The sequence below is a fragment of the Hippopotamus amphibius genome, chromosome 13, assembly GCF_030028045.1.
Source record: "Hippopotamus amphibius kiboko isolate mHipAmp2 chromosome 13, mHipAmp2.hap2, whole genome shotgun sequence".
In the NCBI taxonomy this organism is placed as follows: Eukaryota; Metazoa; Chordata; class Mammalia; order Artiodactyla; family Hippopotamidae; genus Hippopotamus; species Hippopotamus amphibius.
Window position 1 is genome coordinate 97,004,022 of NC_080198.1, and position 27,808 is coordinate 97,031,829.

Here is a 27,808-nt window from a genome sequence, read left to right on the forward strand (position 1 = left end):
GACAACCCCGCCCCGCAGCTCTAGCATTGCAGGATGGTCCCCGAGTTCTGCAAGTACGATGGGTCATGGTGCACAAACACAACCTTCACTTGCTTCTCAACAACGACAAGTTCTTCCCTAAGACGAGAGCTCACGGAATCCAGACCCACCCGGAGCACATTTCTGAGCAAGAATTCTGTGAAGTGTTTGTGTGAGGCAGTGAGGACTGGCAGACGAGCAGTGGTGACAAGAAGACGTGGTAATGCTTTCTTTTTCCTGAGATAAAACAAAGAGAAGTGTGAGAAGCAGCTGGCTGAGTCTGAGGGTTGGACAAGCACATCGCTTGGGTTTCCTTCCTCTGGGCCCCCCAGGGGTGCCTGGCTATAGACCTTGTTTTGGGATGAACTACCAGTAGGGGTGGGTCTGGGTCTGGATGAAGGGCTGACCCAAAAGCCACATACCTTCTCCCCTTCAATCTCAAATGATGGTCCCCAGCATCCCAGGGAGACGGCAACCTGTGCAGAAGTCAGATCAGAGCAACGTTGTAAAACCTGAAACAGGATGGAGGTGCAGGCAATTAAGGACCCACGTAGGCTGTAAAACCAAGGACATCAGTCTCTTTGTTCTGAAGCCAGGGAAATGTCTGAAATTTCATATCAAAGTACAAACTAAAACCAAGAGCACCCACATGTGACATTGTGTGGGATCAGTGACCACCATCCCCCCAGAGTGTGCCGGCACCAGCTTTCCCTGCCTCCACCATTCAGTCCCGTTCCGTGGGGGACTGGGGAACGCAGCTGAGGGTTAACCTCAACATAAGCATAATATTGGCAACAACAGTAATAATCACAGCAGCAATAACTAATCTCTACTGCGCCCTTACCCTATGCCGGGTACGATACAATGCACTTTGCGTGAACTGTCGCACTTAATGTTTATTTATTTATTTTTTCATGGACTTATAGTTGATTTACAATGGCTTATTAATTACCGCTGTACAGCAAAGTGATTCAGTTATACATATACATATACATTCTTTTTTATATTCTTTTCATTATGGTTTATCATAAGATACTGACTATCATCCCCTGTGCTCTACAGTAGGACCCTGTTGTTTACCCATTATATATATAATAGCTTACATCTACTAACCCCAACTTCCCACTGCATCCCTCTCCCTACCTCCTCCCGCTTGGCAACCACCAGTCTGTTCTCTGTGTTCGTCATCCTGTTTCTGTTTCTTAGATAGGTTCCTTTGTGTCACATTTTAGGTTCCACACAAAAGGGATAGCATATGGTATCTGTCTTTCTCTTTCTGACTTATTTCACTTCATATGAGCGTCTCTAGTTGCATCCATGTTGCTTCAAGTGGCATTATTTCATTCTTTTTTATGGCCAAGTAGTATTCCATTGTATATATGTACCACATCTTCTTTATCCATTCGTCTGTTGTGGATATTTAGGTTGTTTCCATGTCTTAGCTGTTGTGAATAGTGCTGCTATGAACACAGGGGTGCATGTATCTTTTTGAATTATACTTTTGTCTGGGTATATGCTCAGGAGTGGGGTTGCTGGATCATATGGTAATTCTGCTTTTAGTTTTCTGAGGAACCTCCATGCTCTTTTCCACAGTGGCTGCACCGATTTACATTCCCACCAACAGTGTAGGAAGGTCCCCTTTTCTCCACACCCTCTGCAGCATTTGTTATTCATAGACTTTTTAATGATGGCCATTCTGACCGGCTTGAGGTGGTACCTCACTGTAGTTTTGATTTGCATTTCTCTAATAATTAGTGACGCTGAGCATCTTTTCATGTCACACAATGTTTAAAACAAAGCTGTGAGGCAGGTATAATTATGAACCCCATTTTATAGATGAAAAAAGGGACAATTAGCAGAAGCAAGCTAGGATTAGCACACCAAAGGTCATTCACTTATTTTTATTCATTAATTCAGTTTTCTGTTGAGCTCTGATTACGTCAGCTCATATTCATGGCACTAGGAATACAACAACGAATAGAATATAGGCAGGTTCTTGCTCTCGTGGAACCCGCATCACACATATGATGAAAAGATAACTACTCATGCCATGGAGCGAACTGTGCACCCCCCCAAAATTTACATGTTGAAGCCCAAGCCCTAATGTGACTATATATGGAGACAGGGCTTGTATGGAGTGATTAAGGTCAGAGGGTAGGACCCTAATTCCATAGAATTGGTGGACTCATAAGAAGAGGAAGGGAGTGTCTCCCTCTCTCTCTCTCTCTCTCTCTCCTTCCCTCCCCACACCGTGCTCAGAGGAGAGACCATGTGAGGCTTGACGGGATTAGGCGGCCAACCTGACAAACCAGGAAGAGAACTCTCTCTAGAAATCAAATCCTGCCAGACCTTGATCTGGAACTTCCAGCCCTCAGAACTATGAGATACACATTCCTGTGCTTAAGCCACATTCCAGTCTGTGGTATTTTGTTACATCCACCCAAGCAGACTCATACACACCATAGTCAAGTGGCGGTAAGTGTTATGGAAATTGCCGTCTTCCATTTCAGTGATAGGGATTTCTGTTTTATGTAGGGGTTCGGTATCCTCTCTGATAAGGAGACTTTAAGGAAGAAACATGGAAAAAGTGGAGGAGCAAACTAAGTGGGTACCTGGAGAAGGAGTGATCCAGGCAGAAAGCACTTTTGTGGGAGGGTGTTTGGAATCTCTGAGGAACAGCAAGGATAGCAGGACTGGAGCAGAATAAATGAGGGGTTCTTCCTTGGCGATGGGGTCTGAGAGGGAACGAGGCGGAGGCACAGCAGGCAGTCTGCTCCACAGCATAGGTGCCTGACTTCATTTCCCTTTGTCCATCCCTTCATTTGCAGTTCTTCTGAATCACTCATTTAAAGAGCATCTCTTATATATAGTATAGAATTGGGTTACACTTTATAAGCCAACTTGATTTTATAATTTCCTTTTAATAGGTGAGTTATGCCCATTCACATTTATTAATACAACTAAAATGTTTGCTCAATTTTGTCTTGTTATCTTATATTATGATATATGTATGTATTGCATTATATTTTCTGTGTTTCCTTCTCTACTTGGTATGCTGCCTTTTTTCTCTTTTAATATTTAGAAAAATTTTCATTTTTAGTCTAGTGGTTCTCTTGGTAGTCATACTTTGTATACTTCTACTAATGTTCTATTTCCTTACTTAAGCTTCACTATCTTCTATGTCTGTTTTAAGAGGTATCCTTTTTTCAAATTAATTTTTATCAGAATATAGTTGCTTTACAATGTTGTGCTGGTTTCTACTGTACAGCAAAATGAATCAGCCAAACATATACATACATCCCCTCCCCCTTTTGGAATCTAGAAAAAATGGTATAGATGATCCTACTTGCAAAGCAGAAATAGAGACACAGACATCAAGGACAAATGTTTGCACGTCAACCACTTTTCCTCTGATTCTTTTGACTTTATTCTTTACCTCATTTTAATTAATGTTTATTCTTTGTTTATTTTTTTCTTCAATACCCTTTATTAAAATTTGACTCTATCATTCTTTTGGGTACTTTGTAATTTAGTCTTCATTACTGATATAATTTCATCTTTTTCTTTATTTCTCTCCCAAGTCTAAGTGTTTGAGGGGGACTTGGGGGAGTCTATTTCTGGTCTTAGTTTTTATATTTCTGATTTAAGGTATTATTTCATATTCCTAAGTTAATTCTTTGATGTGCTTCTTTACAGTTGTTTTAGAGTCTTCTTCTGCTTAGTTGAATTTTCTGGTAAGAACTTCCATCAGCAGAAACACTTTGATTCTCATTTTCAAATTTTTTACACTGATTTTGTATGGATGTGGTCTGCTTTTCTGGATTTTTATTTCTTTCATGAACAGAGTTCCTAGTTTAAGAGGTCCTCAGTTCTTCTCTATTTTGTGCAGTTTCTTTTCTGGATCATTTGGGTCATGTTGGCATGGGAAAAGGAGGGTTTATTTCGCTCAGGGAGTTCTTAATCTTTCCTACTTATTTCCTTTATTTCTTTCTTTGATTTGTCTTCAAGGGATATCACTCCTTCTCTATATATCTGTATCTCCCCCAGAAGTAATGCTTCTCAAATTCTGCCTTTCCATTTTCTCACATGTTCAAAATCCTTCCCTGTATCCAGTGGTGTGAACTTCCAAGTTGCTGCCTGTTTCTGTATTTTAGCATTTAAGGTTGGGCTTTGTATTTCCAGGGTTATTTCATTTGTGTGTGTGTTTTTTAATTATTTATTTATTTATTTATTTATTTATTTATTTATTTATTTATTTTATTGGCTGTGTTGAGCCTTTTTTTTTTTTGCTGTGCGCAGGCTGTCTTTTTTTAGTTACAGTGAGTGGGGGCTACTCTTCGTTGTGGTATGTGGGCTTCTCATTGCCGTGGCTTCTCTTGTGGAGCATGAGCTCTAGGCGCGTGGGCTTCAGGAGTTGCAGCACATGGGCTCAATAGTTGTGGCTCATGGGCTCTAAAGTGCAGGCTCAATAGTTGTGGCACACGGGCTTCGCTGCTCTGTGGCATGTGGGATCTTCCCGGACCAGGGATCGAACCCGTGTCCCCTGCATTGGCAGGCGGATTCTCAACCACTGCGCCACCTAGGAAGCCCTCATTTGTGTTTTATCAAGGTTCTCTGCTGTCCACCACACTTCTCTTAAGCCTCCTCTTAAACTCTCACACCCGCTCTGTTGGAATTCATCCTTTCCTCTACTTGCAGGTAAATTAAAGGCCACGGTGTCTCTGTCTCCAAGTGGCATCAGAGGCATGATCCTGCATAGTTTTATTTGCTCTCCTGTTTGTTTCTATGTGTTTCCCTTTGGGAAGCCTCCATTGCTCTATAACCCAGAAGTCTCTGCCTGGCATCAGAGACATCAGCAAAGCACCCACTGCTCCCTAGCTCTAAGGCTCACTCAGTTACAAGTTCGGGTTGACAATATGTTCTACAAAATGTTGTCCATTTCTTCTTATAGTTTTCAATTTCCCCACAAAGACATAATGTTTTCAATGATTTTGTCAACCAAGAAAGAAAATCCTATTGACTAATCATTTCTTTATTGATTCGCTTATAGCGAACTATATCCTATCTGACAGTGGTATTCGCAGAGTTGATAAAGTAACCACCAAGCCAAGAGGCATTTCCTGTAGCCAGGGCTACACTCTTAATGGCAGATGTTCAGTATTCATTAAAACTATTTAACATTGAAAATAGCTTGTGAATGTTGGTTGTTGCCTTTATAAATGTTTGGAGCATCAACAGTTCCTAGCTTGGGAACTGTTGCCCTGTCTGTTCAATCTCATTTATTCAGCAAACATTTACAGACAACTAGGGTTAGAGAGAGGAAGAATTCTCCCCAGCCCGTGGAGAAGTTCTTTATGGACCAGGCCGGGGAGTGGGGGTGGAACAGATAAAGATAAATTGGTATGCAGGGTTGAAGGCACCTGAATAAACGTTTGTCCCTGGTGGGGTGAGGTCAAAGGAGAACGAGGATCAAGTCGGCTTGGGTGAATCGAAAAAGATTTCATGAAGAATATGTCTACACCAGGTCTTAAGAGGATGAGTAAGGAAGTTTGTAAACTCAGCTTGTTCCAAGGATCAGTGCCTCTCAAAACCGCCTTCCCAAAACAGTAAGAAACATGTGTTGGAACGCACCTCCACACCTTCATTCTTCAAACCCATAAACACACACACATATACCAAATTCAAGAGACATTGGATACATTCTGTTCTTTTTTAAAAAGTGATGGTTTTAACGATGGGACTATAGCAGAATCATCTGAAAAACTTTTTAATTTTCAAAACACCTAAGCAAGAGGCCTCTTTGCTAATAATCTTGCATCACCTTCAGTGTGAAATAGGATTGAGGCAATCACTGACAACCACCTGTAGGCAAATTTAGTCTCTAATAAGGAGGGAATTAGACTAAAGGACCCCTGTCTATCATTCTAGATTTTCTCTAGGAACAGAAGGCTTCTCTCTACAGAATTAAAATTCTCTCTTATAGGAAGTAAAGCCATGTCAGTCAAAACAACTTTGATGATTTCTAGGGTAAGACATGGAAGACATCAGTTCTCAAAGAATAAGTTCATGAGCTCCATGGTGGTGGGGAGGGGGAGGCAGGGCTATTTCCCCCGTCCCCTGTAAGGTGAGTCCAGTCAACAGTACCATCTGAGTGCTCTCAGAAAAAGAGCAAGCCACTTCTCCTAGTGCTTCTTTCTTCCAATAAAATATAAACCCACTGAAGCGGTCAATAGTTCATTTCATTTTGCTTGAGCAAGGGAACAGGGAATCCTCTGAGAAACCTCTCTTAGGTGAAAGGGGCACCCATGATGCAACTAGTGACACCTAATTGTATCCTGATGAAAAGCTGTAGGGCTTTATGTGTCAATCTTCCAGTTTTGCATGACTGCCCCCGTGGGACAGCCAGCAACGTGTAGGTGCACATCCCAAGAGGATGCGTAGGATTTTAAGCTCAGGATTTTAAACAGTTGAAAGCTGTTTTTCAGCTTCTCAGGTCTAAGCTGCCTGTGTGTGAAGGTGATGGGGACATGGGGACAATAGGAAGGGTCAGAGACAAGTGAAGTGTAGGGGAGTGCCCCCCTCTCGAAGCCTGGACTTTTTCTTTCATCTTTATCGGAGTATAATTGCTTTACAGTATTGTGTCAGTTTCTGCTGTACAACAAAATGAAAGAGCCACATGTGTACATGTATCCCCATATCCCCTCCCTCTTGAGCCTCCCTCCCACCCTCCCTATCCCCCCGCTTTAGGTCTTCACAAAGCATTGAGCTAATCTCCCTGTGCTCTGTAGCCATCGATTTTACATTTGGTGGTGTGTACTACGCCCCATCTTCCCCTCCCCCCGGTGTCCTCAAGTCCATTCTCTACATCTGCATCTCTATTCCTACCCTGCCACTAGAAGCCTGGACCTTTTGTCCGGGACTTGCCTGCAGTGTAGTCTTTCTTTTTACACTGTCTCAGGACTCTGTGACAAAACATAAGACAGCTTCTTCTCTCCTTTTAAATCTCAAATCTGGCAGAGTTATAGACTTCATTGGGGGGGGCGGGGGGGGAGGAGACAAGAAAAGCTCAGGAATTGACAACCATCGATTCATCAAGCACTTACTGTGAGCTGCGTACTCTGTGAAATGCTGGGAAAATACCGTGAGACACAGTCCTTGCCTTCTTCAAGCTCCCTGCCTGGGGAGAGAGACAGACAAGGACATAGCTGAACTATAAAGCATTCAGAATTACTGCAGAGATCTAGGCAGGAACGCGGGTTCCCCCAAAGTCCAGCAGCCCAGTGACCTAGGAGCCACCCCGCCTCCCTCCCCAACCTTACCTCACACGCTCCCACTTTTCACTTTTGTCACATTTATGTCCTATTTGCTGCTCCAAATTGCTAAGCACTTTTCCCACTCAAGGCCTTTGCTTTTGCTGTGGCCGCTGTATGAAAATACACCTTCCCCAGATTTCGGAATGTCAGCCCCATTTTTGTCCTTGAGGTCTTGGCTTAAATTTGTCTCCTCCTCAAAGACGCTTTCTTTGAGGTCTCCTCAGACTCAGGAACTATACCTTTCACTTTTACCATTCTAATTCCTGTCTACAACTTTTAACACTGTCCAAAAACCCGGGCTGGACTCTTGTTAAAGGCAACAAGACAGAGTTTATTCAGACGACTGACGTAGGGAAAAGAGACTCCAGTACAGAATGAGCTCAAGTGCAACTAAGACAAAGGTGACTGAGGTTTCCAAGGGAGAACAGAGAAGGATGAAAAGCGGGCTATAGGAGAGCATAAAGGGGGTTACAGGGAAATGGAAAATTACCGGAGGGGGGTAAAATGAGAATTACTGAAAATGGTTTGGCAACCTGGCTTGGGGTAATGTACATTCTGACATTTGGCAACATTGTGTTTTCTAGGGTAAAGACTCAGCCCAGAGGTCACCTTTACGGACACCGCCTAGTGCAGGTAGAAACTAGGCTAACATTTGGTCAAATCGCTTAGCACAGTGTTCAGGTAACTCCTTTGTGCCACGTGGGCATTCATAGTTCCCAACTATGCTTAGGATTTTGTGTTTTTTTAATCAATATCTAGAGTTAATTAGTGTCTATAGTTGCTTCCCAAGTAGGACAAAACCTAACCAAATTTTAAATTCCCACATTTCCTTGATCTGCTCTCAGTTACCAAATCTGAGATTTATTTATCAGATATTTTAATAATCAAAAAATTTTTATTCTTTGTAATATATTTTACTCTTTTTTGTTTTCTCTTTTCTTTTTTTTAACCCCATGTTTTCTTCTTAGATTTATTTTGGTTTGTTTGGCCAACTGCAATTTCTAGTAATTATTTCAGTTAGAGTTTAAGGATGGCAAAACATCCCAGTCACTGAAATGTGTCTATTTTGTCCTCCCATTTGAATTGAACAATAGTTTGGCTGGGTATAGAATGCTGATGGTACTGTTACATTTTCTTCTTGCATTCAGTGTTGTGAATGAGAAGACTTATACAGAGAAGATATATTCCCCCTTGTCTGAAAGGTTTTTGGATTTCCTCTTTGTTTTTGGTGATCCAATTTTTTTCTACAATGCTTCTGGATGTGGATCATTTTATATTCCTCCTGCCCAATATCTATTAGTCTTTTTAAATTTAACTCATGTCTTCCTGAAATTGAATATGTTTCTTTTATTATTTTTGACTCTTTCTGACTATTCGCTGTGTCTTTTCTTCCAGAACCCCTCTTAAAACTTCTTATTTTTTAAATGTTCTTTAATGTATTCATTTTTGCCACTTTACTTTGCCTTCTGAGACAATTTCTCAGTGATCTTCCAGCTATGGGTTTTCTTCTCCGTTCTGTACATTCTGCTATTTAGCACATCTGTTAATCTCCCCTTTCATTTCAACAACTTTCTCTAACCTAGATCTCTAGGTGAGTCTCTTTATTTGAATGCAATGTCCTTTCTCATCTCTCTGTATTTGCTACATTAATTTGATTTCCTTAGTTCTCACAACTAGTGTTGGCTGAGTTTGTTGACTCAGTTGTTAGATTGACTTCCTTAAATGTTTCATGAATCTTGGTTTTGTGCTTGTCTCTGTACCTTTGATTGCTTGCCTGTTTGAGAACTGGATTATACTGCCTGTTGCCAGTGATGATAAAGCGAAGGTGGGAGGTCAGTAGCTCATCTTCTAGTCAGAGACCCCTTATTTCCCTTGAGTATCACCAGCCACCCAGGAGCCTATTCTACCTCTCAGGTCCAGTGCCTCTACTTATTGCTCCCGTCTAGGGACAGACCCTTTGGCTGCTTCCCTCATAAGTGAGGTGTACATGGTTGTGGTGGGGGGTGGAGGGGGCGCGCCGTCTGGACTCTCCTGCTCTGGTAACGTAGAAGCCACTTTGCCCACCAAGAGCTCCCTAGAGCTCCCTCCTGCTCCAGTATCCAATCCTCAGCATTTAGACAGAGTATCTGAAGCCACCCCCAACTGGGAACAAGCTCCTCAGGGCGGGGTTAGGGCCACAGCTTCATCAATCATTCTTATCCCATCTGCCTCAAGCCTTTCAGAAATTCTCTATAATTTCTGGTCTGTGGAGAATAGTCCCTCTTGTTTCATAGCACTGTTATGGGCAATTTTATTCTATATATTTATAGGAGGAAAAGGACATTATAGTATATGCTCAGTTTATCATCTTAATAGTATCTTCATTTAATTTGCAAATCTGTTTTTGATTAATAGCTGTACAAGAACTATAAGCATAAGGATATATATCCAATTTATTTGTACACATTTAAATAATATTGCAATTAAAATAATTGAACAACACAGGGACATCACTAAGTATTAAAATATTCTTGGACGTGATATCTATCTATTATTCCTGTTTGAGAAATACTGTCTGGGTTCTTAAATGAGAACCCAGACAGTATTTCATCTAGAGTTGGTTCAAGAGGGAAAATCACAGAGGGAAAGACTAAAAATAATACTTCCCCTGACTCCGGCGCAAAGCCTTAACAACAGAAGCAACACAAGTGCTAGTATCCTCTGCAGTGACTCCCACCTTCAGGCTGAGGCAATATGCTCTGGTCCTGCCAACCTGCTGACCAAGCAGAACAGAGAGAAGAAAGGAAAAGAAAGCTGAGACGTAAATGTCAGGGCTTATGCAATATTTTTAGTGTGCCAACTGATACTAACATATTACATTGACTTGTCCTGACAATAACCTGGATGTTTTGATGTTAGTGGGTTGGGTATTACCTCCATTTACCAATAAGAAAAGCAGAGGCTCGGAGAAGTCAAGCGACCTGCCGGAGGTCCCACAGCTACTCTTGACCCTGAAGCTGACCGATACACTTTACAAAGTGTATCAATCAGCATCACAGCAGGACACAGATGACACACTAAACTTGGGATAATTTAAAGAGGATTTAATAAAGGGATTACATAAATGGTGTTTCAGGGAGTAGAGAAATGACAAATGCAAGCCCCTCAGGCTAGTGAGAGGAGAGCAGTCACCACTACCAGGGTCATGGACTCCTGAACTTTTATCAGTCTGCTGGACCCTGAAGACCCCACCTCAAGATAACGTTTGTAAGTGAATTCAGTAAAATACTTAGAGTTACAAAAAATGACAATTCTATTCAAATATGATGAATAAAATATTTAAATAAAATAAGTTTGTGATATATTAATACAAATGCTTCTTTATTGGCTTATTACCTGAAAAGATCTGGTGGTAGTCTAAGAATGGTTATGCTTTGGGCATATCTGCACCTTCCGTAAAGTGATAGGACATATCCCTGATAGCAGCCACAGGGATTACCAGTGCCATCATGATGTGTTGCCCAATTTGATAACTGAAGGAGATGGTAAATTTTGGTCCGAGATTAGTGAACATAAAGATGTATTTTCATTTTCTCCATTAACGTTTACAGACCTTTTGAACTCTTTCCACAGATACCAGATTACCCCCTCAGCTATCGGAACCCGGAAGGAGAAAGCCACGCAGAGAGGCCACTTTGGAAAGAACAGTGAGCTTTGGTAGGGGGACACTCATGCATAAACCGACCCAGGGAAACGCCACCAGGAGGGAATTGGGTAATAAATACCCCAGTGTCCTTCACCTCTTCTGCCTGATCTCATGCAAACTCTCCACGTTGAGGTAGCTCATATAGATTAGCTTCCCAGGGCAGAGAACAGGGTGAGGAAGGCTGGAGAGGGAATCTAGGGTCAAGATGAAGGCATCCAGCCTACAAAGTTCTATCCATCTGCCTATTTCCATTCTTCATCTACGTGCAACCTACCTGTTTGCTCCAAGTAGTTGCAACGGACTTATTTTAGTTCTAGAAAGCAACCAACTCCTTCCAATGTCGAGACACCCCCTCCAACCCAGGAAAATTTTGCCTAACTACCATTCACATCCTATCATGCATTCTTATTGAATAATTTCATTCTCATTCAATTAAAATAAAAGTATCATTTACATAAGTATTTCTTTAGTGTTTTGTATCAATGGGAATTATAATTTAGTGGCATGTAATAGAAATCCGAAACCAAAAACAGTGGTTTAAAAACATCAAGAGTTTTGTTTTTACTACATAACAAGAAGTCCAAAAGTAAGCAGGATAGGGATAACTGTGTGGTGACTTCTAATTGTTGTGTTGTAGCTTCGTAGGCACAGGGAACAGTGTCTGCAAATCAATGGAGGCTTGAGGACCTTGTCTTTGCAAGGAATCAAAACAGGGAATCGTTATGCTGAGAAGATAAAATGTGGTGAAAGATGAAAGGTGGGGAGTGATGGGAAGCAGGTCCTGAATGTCTGCAGTGGGTTGGGTCTGCCTTCAAAGAGAATGATTCATGTGGGAAACTAGGTCAGAGCAGTTTCAGATGAAGGCGAGGTTTAATGGCGATCCATGTGTTACTGTTCTTGTAAAAAAAATTAATAGTATGACTGTCATCCTGTCGGTCTGATGCATGTTCCCAGTTTGGTCTCTCATCTAATTACCTGCAGAAGACACGAGCACCAGCACGATTGCTGCCTCCACCTTGTTTGTGACTCATGATGGGAATTCTGAGAAACTGGTCCTTGTCACTCCGAAACCTTACCTAAGATCAGGCTTTGGGAGAGACATGCTGAAAACAGTCAATGCTACCAACACCTTTGTTAGCTACATCTTCTCTCCTTTCTGTTTCATTTTCTCTCTTTCTTCTTCCCCTATTTTTTATCTTTCCTCCCAACCATACTTAGGACCTCCTGAAAATCCTGATTGGTCCTTTCAATGTGACTCTGAAACGAATGAAGCTTTCCTACTGCTTACGAAAAGCTGAGAGTCAAACTCAACAAATTTTGATTAAGCACCTCCTGTGCGCTAATTTTTACAACTGCTCTGTCATTTCCATTTCAGATGAGGAAGCTGACTTTCAGAAATATGAAGTGTTTGCTTTTTTTTTTTTTTTTTGTATGATGTTCACTTTTATGCAGATTCAGGTATCCATGGAAATGATCCAACGTTGAAAACTATGCCACATGGCAAAGATTTGACCAACTCCTGAGCAGGCAGCCAGCCAGCCCAGCAGACGGACATGAGAGGATCCAGCCTAGCATCACTTGTTCCCCTTCCTTACTGGAGGACTTGACCTTTCCCTGCCCACTCACATCTGGGTGGACTCACATGACTAGCTCTCACCAATGAAACTTAATGGAAGCAATGTTTCACCTCCAACCCAAGGGCATCACTTGGCAGGATTCAGTGGAGGACTCCAGGGCTCTTGGAGAAGGCAAAGTCATCCATGAAGGGAGGACATTGACCCCCAAATGACTGTGTGCATCAAAGAACCCCCAGCCTTACCCTCCCTCCCTGACCCATCACTGACCTGCATTGGACTATGACATGAGCAAGCAATAAAACTAGTGCTTTATACCACTGACATTTGGGGATTGTCTTTTATAGCAATTAGCTGACACTGACTAATACGTAGCTTGTGCAAGATTTGTGTCAATCAGCTAAAACTTGGGGAATGCCTTCTGTGAAAAGATGCTATCAGTGCAATTCAGAGTATTATCTGATAAATTTCAAGTGAGTAGCACAGACAGTGTTTAGGTGAATAGAGTTTGAAAAGCTGGCTGCCCACCAGATTCCTAGAGCAGGTGAGTTTCAAAAGCTAAGTAGAACTTGAATGGTGCCCTTGACCTCACACAAGGCAAAGTTTTCTGTAGGGGGCAAGCCCCAACCTCTGGAGCCAAAGGTACCAGGTTTGATTCTAGATTTACTCTTTACTAACCAAATGACGTTGTGGATTCTGAGCTGCAGTTTTCCCACCTTTAAAATAGGGCAAATATATATAATACCTCTCTTCCAAGGTTGTTGGTTATTATGAAGATTAAATGAAATAATGTGTGCTAAGTAGATAAAACAGGCCCTTGGTAAGCGATGGTTATTTTCACTATTCTCAATGTTATAAATATAGAGAGAACTTTAGTTTCTCACTGGTTTACATACAGCTGAATTAAGTAGTTCCCTTAATCAAAAGTATTTTTCCCTCTGCTATTGGACAGTGGCCTGGATGAATATACCTCAGTTTATGGTTTTGTTTTCTCTAAGACACTAAAATCAGAATCGAACGTTTACCATGTAAGAGATTCCACACACTTTGGGCCTCACCTAATTCTGTCTTCTTACCTTGGATCAACAGCTTATTTCATCCAAAAAGGCATCCTCCCAAAAGTGGGCCTGGCCAAGGATGCAGCTGTTTCTTTGTAGCAGGTACACTGTTCATGCAAACATTATTCTGTCATTTAGATTCTTACGATATTAGAGCTGACAGGGACTTTGGAGAGCGTCAGACCCAACCTGTCATTTTACATTTACAGAGGTGGAAACTGAGGCCCAAGTGTCAGTGTGTCACAGATAGTAATCTGCATGTCTTTTTCCTCTCTCCCTCATGCCTTAGGTATTCTACTAACTTAATGGTTTAAGTCTCACCCACAAAGTTCAGTAGAACCTCCATTAATCAAATTGCATGGGTAATGAGGTGCTATGGCCCATGAAATTTTTAGATCAAGTGAATTAATGGAGAAAATGTCCTTCATACACACACACACACACATATACACACATATGTGTGTGTGTGTGTATATATTTCCCCCTAAAATTTCCTCTTTCCTAACTTAGGACAGTCTGACGAGCAAAATCAAATGTCCCTTCAGTCAGCAGTGAAAGGAACCTAGGGATCATTTAGTTCATATTTTTGGTTATTTTTCTTTCTGGGCACATTGACTGCATTTGCCATATGCCTTTGTAGATGGTTTGGGCACATGACTGATTTCTAGACGATAGAATGCAAGTGGACGGGATCTTTGTCGCTTCCTGGCCCGGTTCATGAAAACCTCCCTCTTGTCCCCTCCACACTTGCTTCCCCTTTCAGCTGGTGCGGATGCAGATGACTCCCTGTGTGGAGCCAGAAGCCATGAGTTGAAGCTTATGAAACTACGAATCTAAAAGAGCCTGAGTCCCTGAATCACTGCGTGCAGGACAGCCACCCACTGGTAAGTAGTACTTGCTTTGGACTGTGAATGATGAGAAGTAACCTCCTATCATGTTCGATCCATTATACGTCTTGGGGTCTGTTTGCTAAAGCAGCTGGTATCTCCCTAACCCACACCTAGCTTGATAACGGCAGGACCAGAACAAACACCTACCGTGGATGAGGCCCTGTGCTTGTGTTCAAAGACATGAACGTGAATTAAAGCTGTTAGGGACCTTGAGACGCTCTAAAGCTAACAGGATCTTGAGATATAGACTGAAATGGTGTAATGCAAAATAGAAATGGAAAAAGATGTCTACAGAAAAATAAATACGAAAGGCCATAGGAATGAAGTGGGCAAATAAGCTGTGTCATCGTGTCGTGAGGGATGCATTTCAGGAGGAGGAGGAGGGAGTCTTTGGACTGGGAGGATGGGCCGGCTTGCGGGGATGGACTCAGCAGGAAACGAAGCAATGAAAACAAAAAGAAGCGCCTGGCGCAGTGCCTTGTTCAGTGGGATAGGGATGGGGCACATGAACAAAAGACATGGGAGGGTGGAGCCTCATGATGAAACACCCTAAATGCCCCGTGAATGACTCTGAGTATCATTTATGAGTTTGGCTAAGGGTTGTCACCAATACCTGTTGGCTGAAAAATCTTGAAAATAAGTAGCAGGCTGTGCCCTTGGAGTTTGATGAGAGTTACAGGGCTGTTTTATAACACCCCCTAGAGCTCATACCACAGAGAGTTTTCATTTCTTTTTTTTTTCAATGTTTATTTATTTATTTGTTTATTTGTTTATTTATTGGCTGTGTTGGGTTTTCCTTGCTGCACACGGGCTTTCTCTAGTTGTGGCGGGCAGGGGCTACTCTTCGCTGTGGTGCACAGGCTTCTCATTGCGGTGGCTTCTCTTGTTGTAGAGCTCGGGCTCTAGGCGCATGGGCTTCAGTCATTGTGGCACACGGGCTCAGTAGTTGTGACTCACAGGCTCTAGAGAACAGGCTCAGTAGCTGTGGCGCACGGGCTTAGTTGCTCTGCAGCATGTGGGATCTTCCCAGACCAGGGATGGAACCCATGTCCCCTGCTTGGCAGACGGATTCTTAACCACTGCACCACCAGGGAAGTTCTGAGAGTTTTCATTTCTGAGAAATGAAACTCCCCTGGGACTGAGGTAGTCAGAGAAATCAGAGATTGTGGGGGCAGTTAGAGAGGGAAGACAGAGCGTCCGGAATCCGTCCACACTGGCAAGGTTCCAGACGCTGAACAAGGTTGAAGATAAAACGATTTGACGAGCTCTTCAATCCTGTTCCATTTAGGCCTTGCTCGGGGAAGTATGTGGACAGCCTTTGCTCCCTAGAAGTACCTATGTATGGCAATAACAGGGTTGGCGTTGGGGGTCATGGCAGAGAAGGCCACACCAGGGAAACAGTGTGCCTTGAAATCAGGTCACTTAGGAAAAAAAGTCCTGCAAAGTAAAAGCGGAAACGAAGCTAGCAATTTAGATACTTTTCACAGCCTGACTTATTGGTTCTTGTTCTAACTGACAGCTAGGAAAGTCACTTTCTGGGTCTATATCTCTTTAAAACTTGTTTGAGTATGTCTTTCATTATTTTTAAATAGAGTGCACACACAGATCTCAAGCTTGAAGTGTCCTTTTTATCACTGTAGATAGAAGCAAAAAAGCCATCCAGCTGTGTGTTCTGTTTGTACCAAATTGGGTCTCTTCTGAGTGCTACGCTGCTTATCCAGCTAGGGTCCCCACATGGACAGGAGGGATCAGCAGGAGAGAGACAGTGACAACTCTAAATTTTCTCTTTTTTTAAAAGATTAACCAATTTGGTATCAGATCCTTCTTGGTTGAGAAAATACTACCCCTCTTCCCCCAAATCATGTTCATTTCCCTGTAGGGATTTCCATCCAATAAGCCCATTGGTTTAGGGAACAGTCACTGACACCACATCATGTTTATGTAGAGAAGAGAAGAGAAAATAATAGAGCGAACACTTATTTACCATATTCTATTTACTGCATGCTTTTTATTCATTATTTAATCATCAAAACAACCCAGTAATGTAGGAGTCCCTTCTCCCAACTTCTACAGAATAGGAAATCAAAGTTTAGTTAATTTAAGGAACTTATCCAAGGTCATATGGCTGTAAAGGATAGAGATAAAAGCAAGTTTGTCTTGGCTTGAGAATTCATGCCATTAAGTTGCTGTCATCAAATATGTGATCCAATTGTAGAGTTTTCTAGAAATGGCCCAAGAATATAAAACAGGCCATGTATACATGAGGGGTAAATAATGCAGTGTTATTCTCATCCATAAATATGGAATAAAACTAACGTAAAGTAACAATCAAATGAGACTATTTTAAGAATGTGTCTAGGTGGTGGTGAGATTTAAGAAGATTTGAACCTGGTCATTTACTTTACAGATACTATTAATTTGTAAACATCATTACAATATGAATATTACAATACAGAATATTACAATATTTTGCTGTGAAAGCTACTGTTATGCTCTTTTTTTTTTATTGAAGCATAGTTGATTTACAAGGTGTTAATTTCTGCTGTACAGCAAAGTGATTCAGTTATACATATGTATGTATATATATATATATATATATACACACATTCTTTTTTATATTCTTTTCCATTATAGTTTATTTCAGGATATTGAACATAGTTCCCTGTGGTATGCTCTTTTCTTAATGCATTTATTTCAAAAATAAATTGAGCTCATTGCCTTTAGGCCTGAATAACCCTAATTAAATATGAATCTTGCCAGATTTATGCACAAAGTGATCCCTCTCAGATTTGCTCATATATGAACTCACCAAACACTTGCCGAATACCTCCCAGGTTTTAGGGTCAAGATGCTAAAGCTTTGTTTTCAAGAAACTTACAGTCTCATAGTCAGAAGAAAAATAAATATACAGTGATAAAATAATACGGCAAGTGCGATGATAGAAATTCTGTATGAGGTATAGGATCTGGACGGGGGGGTTCCTATGTCACTAGGGATAGGCTTCATAGAAATGGTGATGCCAGGAAAACCTCTGCAGGGTAAGGAGGAGATAGCTAGGTGGGGTAAGCAGGGTGTCACAGGTCAAGGCACAAGTGTATTCAAAAGCTCAGAGAAGGGAGAGATTGTGTGGAGTCTTGACTAGTGTACTGGAGAGTGGCCGAAGGTGAAGCTAGAGTAGACTTGTAAACCAGGAGCATGAGGTCTGTGTGCCGCGGGTCTGCTAGACATGCTGAAACTTCCCTTCCACTCCTTACGTTTCAGAGAAAGGTGTGCATGCGATTACATATTTAAGTCCACACTTTGCTTTCTCTTTCAAAGTACTTTCTTTCTACTCCCTGCACCACCACTTGGGTGCCTTCTGACATGGGTCCTCACTAGAGAATCAGACATTTATTTGCTCAGTTGTCTATCGTGTGATTTTGCAAGTGAGGGTCTCTGGCCCCTCCCACAGAATAGACATGACTCTGAAGGTTGGCTATACTTCCTTTCTCCTAAATCTTTCATATTAAAGACATTTCATCAAGTGCTAAGAGAATGCCAACATTTAGAAAGTACTTTGTGACTTCTGAGGGTAGCAAGATGCTACGACAGTGAGTCAAAAATTATCTGCACTCTGGCTGTAGAACTTACTTTAATTAACTTTTAGAAAAGACAAATACATCGTTTTTTGACATAATGTCCTTGCTTTTCAATACACTTTGTCCATCTGTCAGCAAGCTTTCATATTCCCTCATCAAAAATGTTTTAGGCTGAGCTGCGAACCATGAATGCACTGCTGTCTTCACTTCTTCATCAGAAGTGAAACTTTGTCTTCGTATGGCTGCTTTCAGGGAACCAAACAGGTGAAAGTCTGATAAGGCAGGATCAGGACTATAGGGAGGATGCTTTAACACCTTAAAAAGAAGTTTTTGCAGAGTGTGGACAGTGTGGGCAGAAGTGTGCTGACGTGCACATCCTCAGACCACAAAAAATGAATCACTGCACGCTGCTCTTCTTCCGTGCAAATCACAAGTGGGGCATCCATTTTTGCTTGCACTGCAGTTACAAATGAACTGATGTAACATGTTCACATCTGCACAGCAGTGACTGGGGAGACAGTAGCCTTGAACAGAGGGTGCTGATAAGACAGTGCGGCCAACAGAAGTTTTAATAAAACTGGAGTGCAGATAATTTTTGACTTGCCCTCATATATGTGATATACAGTGGCAGCTGGCTAAGGGCCTTGAAAACAATATCCTTTTTGAAACAAATTAGAAAATCAGGTCATTGCCACCTTGCATGGTCCTATCAGAAGACAAGAATTAAGAAGGGACATATTTTCATGGTCACTTCAGATCCTGTTATCCTGCTTCTCTGATGAAAATAATAAGAAAAATAGCACTTTTTTGTGACTTACACAATTTTCAGAGCTCATTCATCTGTGATTTCCTCTGAGCAGCTGATGGGGAAGGTGAAGTTGGAGAACCAAGAGTGCTCCCAACCAGACTTCATGATTAAATGACATTTTAAGTGGGAGATGGGAGATATTGAAAAACTTATGATCCATCCTTCTATGTTTGATAACAAAGGATGGTTTAATGGAGAGCAAAGCTGACCTCCATATTTCTAAACTTGAAATTTAGATACATTCCTTTAGGTCCCCTGGGTTTGTTGACTCTAGGAATCCCATGAGTAATCAGCCAAAGGTCTCTGCAATGAAGACCATTTTGACTGGTGCAATGGGGCTGAGTGGAAGTAAGAGAGTAGCACTGACATACATACACTACCAAATGTAAACTAGATAGCTAGTGGGAAGCTGTTGCATAACACAGGAAGATCCACTCAACGATTGGTGATGACCTAGAGGGGTGGGATAGGGAGGGTGGGAAGGAGTCTCAGGAGGGAGGGGTTATGGGGGTATATGTATAAATACAGCTGATTCACTTTGTTATACAGCAGACACTGGCACAACAGTGTAAAGCAATAATACTCCAATAAAAAGCTTAAAGAAAGAAAAAGAAAAAAGAAAGAAAGAAAAAAAAAAAACCTTTAGGTCTAGAGAAGACAGGCCTGACCTTAACCATTAAGCAAGACCAGGGCTGGGCCTGGTTTCTGGCTGCTTCAGGCCTGCAGCCCCAAAAGATAACAGTCTTTAGCCCAGTTGATGACTTTAAGTCTTTACGGTGAGCCAGGAATTTAGAACTCTGTGCTTGACACAGTTGACCCTCTGAATCCACGGGTCTGCCTTCCCGACTGCAACCAACCACAGACCAAAAATAATTGGAAAAATGAAAAAATTCCAGAAAGTTCAAAAAAGCAAAACTTGTATTTGCTACACACCCACTGGCAACCATTTATATACCATTTGCATTGTATTTACAACTATTTACATAGCATTTACATTGTATTAGGTATTATAAATATTATAAGTAATCTCGAGAAGATTTAAAGTATACAGGAGGCTGTCCATAGGTCATAGGCAAATACTACCTACACCATTTTATATAAGAGAATTGAGCATCCTCAGATTTTGATATCCCAGAGGGTCTTGGTACCAATCGCTCTTGTATACTTAGGGATGACTGTCTTGTCTTTCTTTAAGCCATCCCTTTCCAGTAGAAGCAACCACCCACTCACACAGTCTTAGAATTTCTTACTCCAGGTTCTATGGAAGTGTCCACGAATTCCTCACACCTCACTTTCACTGGGCACTTTATTGTAACTAGCCACGCATGAAAATTGAATCCATTGTTCTGCCACTCCCTGGCAGGTTGCCAGAGTCCCATCCCTCACCTGGAGCTGGATTTTCACTTTCTCTGCTCCTAACCTGGCCATATACTCAATCCTAATTTCACCCAGGCGGAGATCAAGGTCCTGATCGCGGACTGAGCCTGTCGGAGAGCCCTCCTTCCCGGTTCCTGTGAAGGACCTCTCTCCACTGCTCGCTGCCGCCCCCAGGGATACAAGTCACCCAGCGAAGTGGCCTCTCCAATTTCTGCTGGGTTCTGTCTTGCTTTTCGTCTTTTCCTCAAGGCTTATGTGGTGAGCTCCTGGGCTCTTTGGAAGGGTAATTCACAGCTACTGGAAGGGGCCCAGCACAGGAGTTATTCGCATTCTGTAGGATTTGACCCTAAACTCTATTTTCATTCATCCAGGCATCAATGCATTAGTTAGCTGTATCTCAGTATGAGTCTCCAGGATGAGACCCAGAAATAAGGATGCTTCTGAAAGGACCACTCGGATCCCCTCTGGCCCGGCGTCTGATTGATTGGCAGCCCCAAGGCCCGCCCCTCTGCCTCCGGCTCCTAGTCAGTGGGGACGCCGCCCTTCTCACCAGGTAGAGGACACTGTGGCTTCCTACAAAGGCCCTTTCCTATGTGGCCCGAGACTCCTCAGCTGAGTGACTTTGGCTCATGGACTTCCCATCCATGCACCTGGTCAGAGCTGCAGACCCAGAATCTTCCCAGCCAGCCCTCCTTCCTTCCCCTCTCCTTCCCAGGGGCAGGTCTGCATCTCCATCCGAAGACTGCCTGCCTGCTCCCGCTCCTCCTCTTTTTCCAATACAAGCGTTTCTCCCCCAAAAGTTGCTTGCTCATTGTGAACCTGTCTGAATTTTTGCTTCTCTAGGAGGATCCACACTCGGAGGCCACCGGAGACAGACTGGGGAGGAGAGACAGGGAAGGAAGGAAAGCTGATGGAGGGTACTAGCACGGCTACCACTGTGGTCCAGCAGAGGCTCAGCCCTGCCTGGAACCTTCTGAGAAAACTAGCAGCTCACCTGAGAATTCTGTTGCCGAGGGGCAGGACACCCGGAGTAGTCACTCACAACTGCTTCTTCCCCTGCCTGAGGGTTACTCCAGGGCGTTAACCTTCTTGCAGGCAGCATGCCCTGATGCCTGCCTTGCCTCTCCAGGCGGCTGGGATTGGGCCCGGCGGTCCATTCCAGAGCCCAAGCTCTTCACCCCTAAGCTATGCGCCCCAACGTAGCACAACAGTTGAACGATTGAGTTTGAAACCAACATGGTGTCCAAAGGGTACTTTTACTTGGTCACAAATTAGAAAGAGTTTGGCGGGAGACATCTTTCCTACCGCGATATTTCATGTTGGCAGCACGGAAAATCTATCCAGCTAGCTGTTACAAGACCATGGCTGCCTGCTAGCTGTGTGACCTTGCAGACGTGACTTAACCCCACTGTGCTTCGATTTCTTCATAGATCCAGAGCAGGTAACAGTCCATCTTGCTGACCCCACAGAACGGTTTTGAGGACCTTTGGCAAGCATGTATTTGAAGGAACTTTGTAAACTGTAAAGCGCTATCCAAGAGGAATAGATTACGCTCCTGGAATAACCTTGAACTTTTTCCCTACTTCCCTGCTTTGTTCTGTTTCTGAAACAAACACATACATTGTCCCGTCTGTCCTTCCCCCACGCCCACCCCCACTCTGTTCTAGGAGCTTCCTCTGATTACAAAGCAGGTTTCACAATCTCACCAGTACAGGGTGTTTCATTCCATCCCAACAGAGCTTAGATAACACAGATTTAAGAGTTTGTAATTCATCCTTCATCGATCAATGTTCTTGACTATTACACGTTTGCCTGAATCTGGTCCCATTCAGTCCTAGCACCAGAGGCTTAAGAGCAATGAATGCTTTCACATCTCTCTCCTGTCAGCTAGGCAGCTTTTTCTTAACCCTCTCTTCCTGAGGTGGTCTCTAAGTCTTATTGGGTTTTTCGCCTCTTTGAGACTCTCATGAAGGCTAAGGCCTCTCTCCTCAGGAAAAAAAAATAAAAATCAAACACATAAGCCTATATACACACGTATACACACCCAAGCACAGAGACAGGAGCACGCGTGCGTGCACACACGCACACAAATTAGGTACAATTTTTCGGGGATTCACAGCCGCTCTGAAACCCAAGGGCTATGGGTGCAGGTCTGAGGTAAAGCATTTGCTCTCTGATGTCAACTAGATCGAGTTTTAAATACTGGCTGTTAAGTAACTTAACAATGATGGCGGCCCACAGGAACAGCTGCCTGTATCATGAAAGTTAACACACCATCTCCAGAAACAGTACACAGTCCCAGGGAATATTCAAGAAAAAGGCTGGGCAGCTGAAAACAACTTCAGTTTTCTAGAGGGAAGAGGTTTATGTTCAGCCTCGGAAGAGGCTGGTGTTGGTTCTCCCTCTGCTGGCCCGTGGTTAACACGCATGCTGTGTTTTGACTCCAGTGAGTGTTGGAGTCCTTGGGAAGGCAGTGCGGACAGAGGTGGAAAATGGGGGCTTAGGGGGCCATGGGTTACTTCTGAGCCTGGGAACATACTGGAAACGCTAAAGACAGGGACGTGTGTCTCTCCCTTTGTTCCTCTCCCTTTGCTTTTTTAAGCCCTAACTATTGTATTTGCTGAGCAAATCCCTTCTGGGTATCTGCTCTGGGGAGATGGCGTGATCCCACGTGAATAAGATAGAGCCCTGCCCACAAATGCTGGGTCTCACCCTTAGGAGGTTTGCCTTTACTTTCTGACTTAGAGTTTCAGTTGAAATCAGAGGGCACAGATTCATGCTGGATGGGGTCATGATTAAGAGCAAGGGCTTTGAGCTCTGACTCACAGCCCTGCCCTTGCTAGTGGATTGATTCCACTTCTCTGAGCCTCAGTTTTCTCATCTATAAAATAGACTTAATAATAGCCCCCCACCCCATAGCACGGTTAGGCAGATTAAACAGTAAGTTAGGTGTGCAGTGGAGAGTTTAGCAATAAAAAGAACTTAAGTGGTAGGTTTAGCATTATTTTTATCGAGCAGAGAAATAAATACATCATAAAAACCTTCTTTATTTTTAAAATTCCACCGTAATACTTGCATGTTACATGAGGTCAAACCCTTTGAAATTGCTAGCATTCAGTCAGTTTTGACCTATGAAGCCACAATATTTTCCTGTGGTTCAACCTGATAAAAAGAACTAGAAATTTCAGATTGAGAAAAGAGAAAGTGCTCATAGCAACACCACGCAGAGATATACACGAGGGCGCACCCTTCTGACATCTTGTATATATGTGAATAAATAATGCTGATGAGAACCAGGAGGGAAGTCTTGCTCAAATCAGGGTGTCCCTGTTTTTTCAAACTTAATCTGATTGGTGAAGGAGGGGTCCAGTTTCCCCAGAGGGCACCAGGATTAGGACTGGAGCACATGGACACTGAGTCCCCGCTCACATCCACTCCGCTTGAGAGATCTGCTGTTTCTGTAGGACTCTACCAGTAGCAGTAGCCAGGCTGTCCACCAGTCCTGTCCCAAGGGCAGAGTGCTGACTCAACAGGTACACTTGGCTTTGGCCAATGAGGGCTGTGGCCTTTATAAGACGTTTCATCAGCTCCTTAAGATGAGATGAATTGTTGCTTTGACCTTATAATTTCCCAACCACTCTGGGTAATCAGGATTTGGGCTAGAGCACAATTACTTACTAGAGTAAAACTGTGCTAAAGTTAAGCCTGCCATCTCTATTGTCCCAAGTGTTTCGCCAACATAAATAACTCCTCACTATTTTTAGAATGGAGACATAGTATCAGGCTGTGCACAGCCTAGCAGGGCTCAGCAAGGCCTATCAAGAGTTTCCTAAATGTTCTGCAGCTCCTGTTCAGGGCATAGAAGGAACTGAGAGAAGGGTCTGCTCTTTTTGTCTTCTGGCCCTGGGGCTGATGAAACTCTCCCCTCTCACCGATGCAGACACAGCTTAACGATGTTGCTGTCACTTGCCGTAGACACTCACTTTGTTCCCACCACCCCAATCAAAGAGTGACCGAGTGAACGTGGCCATGTAAGAACACTGGCCTAGGAGACAAGACCCCAGGCCCTAACTCTCTTAACTGAGTCAGTGATTCAGAGCCAGTTACCCATCTTCTCTGGCCTGTAGTTTCCCAAGAGAAAATCCAAGGGATTTGAATCAGGTGATCTCTAAGTTTCCTTCTATTGTTGTTTTCAAGTTTTCTATACCTGATAGAAGTCCTTTCTCCTCATTCACTGAGTCTAGAAACTAGAAACTAGCAAGAAGCTAAAGGTCTAAGGGAGAATTAGAAATTATGGGGGTTTATTTTGTTCATTAAAAGCACTCTTGAGAGAATAAAGAGGCAAGACAGATTGTAATTCATCTATCTGACAAAGGACATATACCCAACATATATAAAGAATATATATGTTCCCATATATAAATATATATCTCCTAGGATTTCCTAGGTGGCACAGTAATTAAGAATCTGCCTGCCAAGGCAGGGGACACGGGTTCGAGTCCTGCCCTGGGAAGATCCCACATGCTGCAGAGCAACTAAGCCTGTGCGCCACAACTATTGAGCCCATGTGCCGCAACTATTGAGGCTCCAGTGCCTAGAGCCCATGCTCCACAACAAGAGAAGCCACTACAATGAGCAGCCTGCACACCACAATGAAGAGTAGCCCCCACTTGCAGCAACTAGAGAAAGCCCGTGTGCAGCAATGAAGACCCAATGCAGCCAATAAATTAAATAAATAAATAAATTTATTTTTAAAAAAATTAGGACGGGGGAAAAAAAAGCCTTAAAAAAAAATGTGTATATATATATATATATATATATATATATATATATATATATATATCTCCTATATATCAATGTGCAAAAGGGCAGACAACTCCCATCCCCGAAAAGGATTAAATATTTTAACCAAAAGAGATATAGAAATAGTCAATAAATTTGTGGAAAGGTACTCATTAGTCACCAACGAAATACAAATTAAAACCACAAAGAGGTGCCCTACACACACACCAGAATGACTGACATTAAAGAGACTGATGAGGCAAAGAATTAAAGCAGGTGTGGAGCATTTGGGGTTCCATACACTGCAGATGGGAGCAGGAAATGGTCCAACCATTTTGAAAATGGTTGGCAGTACCTATGAAAGCTGAGCATGTATATCACTTATGACTCAATAATTTCATTGTCTAGGTATATACTTAACAGATATTCATACATATGTCTCTCAAAAGACTTGTGTTAGAAAGCAGCTAAAAACTGGAAACCACCCAGATTTCCATCAATTGAAGAATGGATAAATAAATGTGGTGTATTTATACAATGGAACTCTAAACTGTAACGAGAATGTGCAAAATGCTTCTAGCATAACAACTTGGATGGATTTCAAAATATAATGAAGAGCAAAAGGAAAGACACAAAAGAGTAGACATTGTATTCATTTATGTACATAAAGTTCACTGAGAGGCAAAGCTAACCTCTGCTATTAGAAGTCAGGGTAGCAGTTTCCCTTGGAAGTAGGTGGTGACTGAAAGGAGACACAAAGGGGCTCCTGAGATGTTGGTGATATTTTGTTTCTTAATCCGGGTATTAATCATAGAAATGGGTTCAATTTGTGAAAATTATTGAGCTGTGTGCTTATTTGTAATTTTGGGGGTGTGATGATACGCCAATAAAAAAGGTTTTTAAGTTAAAAAAAAAGTTATAAATTTCATGATATTTTTCATATTCTTTCCCTAATACCACCAGAGGCTTTTTTTAAACTATTCTAGCTTCTGTCAACCATCCTCTCTTCCAAATTTCCTCTGTCCCATATAACCCAGCATTTAATAATGTGCTGGTTTTTCTTTTTCATGCTTTTCTGATTTCATGGATTTCATTTTCTTTAATATTGCTTTGTCAACTGCATTGTGAATTCTAGTACATGGAAGCTATGCTTTTTGCCTTTGGACTCAGGCAGAAAGTAAACAATGGCAAACCTGCCAATGTTTTCTTCAGATCCCATTATTTAGTGGGCCAATATTCCCACACCACACTACAGTCCTCAACCCTGGCTTTTTCTATAATTATCCCATTTTTTATAAACCTGTCAGCTGACCTTACCCCTGAACTTCCCATTTATAATATCTGCAGGAAAACCTGCCCCTTTTTCTCTGGATCACTCTGACTTCATCAGTTCAGTTCTGCACAAGTTCAGCAGCTGATCCATGCTGGACATTCTCTGATGCCCCAGGGATGGGGAAGTTACGAAACTGAGACCCTGACCCCAAGAGCTCCCTGGATAGCCAGGGAAGACAGACTCAGAAATGGAACACATCTCATCGACTCATTAACTACATGGAAAAGAAGAGGAGAGAAACCCAACCCTGCCATGGGTGGCTCAGCAAAGGCTTTCAAGGGAAAGAGTCATCCTAGAATCTAGTCCTGAAGGGTGAGTAGGGTTAGACCAGATGAAGACAGAAGAAAGTCCTCCAAGCAGAAGAAACAGCGAGTGTAAAATCACAGAATCACAGAACAGCAGAGCATTCCTGTGCATGAGGGTGAGTGTGTGTGTATGTGTGTGTGCATGTGTGTTTGTGTGTGTGCACATGTAAGGGATGAGGGACAAAGCTATCCTAACCTGTTGGGTATCTCTGGATTCTAAGCAGAGGGACAGGGAAGGTTAAAAGTGGGCAGTATATGAAGCTAAAGAGATAAGTAGGGGCTAAATGAGGGGCCTTAAATGCTAAGCTGAGGAGCTTGGAGCCAGCAGCTTAGAACAGGGCTTGGCAAACTATAGCCAGGAGCCAGATCTGATCCTCTGCTTGTTTTGTCAATAAAGTTTTATTGGAACATCTACTCACGTATGCATCGTCTACGGTTGTTGGTGCACAGCGGTGGCAGTTAAGCAGTTGCTACGGAGACCACACATCCCAGGCCTTGACGACCCCCAGTGTAGAAGATGATGAGCCACTGAGGGGTTTTAAGCAGAGGACTCAATGTGTGTGAGAAGAAACAGCATGGACCAGACACAGCCCTGGTCCGTGCTGTAGAATGGAGACAACATATTTGGCTTACGTACCACAGAAGCATCATCAAGGACCTTCTCAAGTTGAGCACCGTACTTTCTGAGCCCAGGACTACGCTGAGCTCTTCTCCAGAGATTGGCTGATGTAATGGTACATGACCAGGGATGCGACTGGACCCCAGGAGACTGAACAGGAATTGAACTGAGGTGGAATCCACCAACCTTGGACTACTGTCCTCCTACACGTGGGTTCAGGTTTAGGGAGCTGCATGTAACACACGCCTTTCCCCTTTTGAGTTTGGAACCCAGTTGGTAGAAAATCCTAGGAATAAAGTGAATAGAAATAAAAATATCTTTATTGTTAGTACTTCACCCCTGAATTAGACAAACTTACTGCCTCAGAAACAATGGCTGAGCTGACCCACCTCAGGGTTCTCCCTGTGAAGTCTTGTTCCTGAAGGTTCACTTCTGCAAAGAAGCAGTCACAGACACAGACACACTGAA

General features: G+C 42.7%; 1 protein-coding gene across 15 annotated transcripts; it reads left to right on the forward strand.

Annotated features, from left to right (window-relative positions):
* Positions 1–27,808, forward strand: LOC130835059 (uncharacterized). Of its 15 annotated transcripts, none has more exons than XR_009048823.1 (5): positions 1–238; positions 10,944–11,027; positions 14,412–14,532; positions 20,673–26,837; positions 27,119–27,808. XR_009048823.1 is itself a non-coding variant. In XM_057706272.1 (3 exons), exons 1-3 carry the CDS (start codon positions 34–36, stop codon positions 14,483–14,485), a joined length of 363 nt encoding a protein of 120 aa, XP_057562255.1. In that variant the 5' UTR covers positions 1–33; the 3' UTR covers positions 14,486–16,388. The 15 variants fall into 15 exon arrangements, 4 of the variants coding, with proteins under 4 accessions (XP_057562255.1, XP_057562256.1, XP_057562254.1 ...); XR_009048822.1 differs by having other exon boundaries at positions 20,673–20,854; positions 21,145–27,808; XR_009048821.1 differs by having other exon boundaries at positions 20,673–27,808.

What these genes read in the sequence shown, in the direction of transcription:
- LOC130835059 (XM_057706271.1), top strand. Translation starts at nt 34, where the DNA reads ATGGTCCCCGAGTTCTGCAAGTACGATGGGTCATGGTGCACAAACACA. An exon ending in AGTGGTGACAAGAAGACGTG is followed by an intron (nt 239 to 10,943) that starts GTAATGCTTTCT and finishes CTCTTTCCACAG; the next exon opens with ATACCAGATTACCCCCTCAG. An exon ending in GGAAAGAACAGTGAGCTTTG is followed by an intron (nt 11,028 to 11,997) that starts GTAGGGGGACAC and finishes AATTACCTGCAG; the next exon opens with AAGACACGAGCACCAGCACG.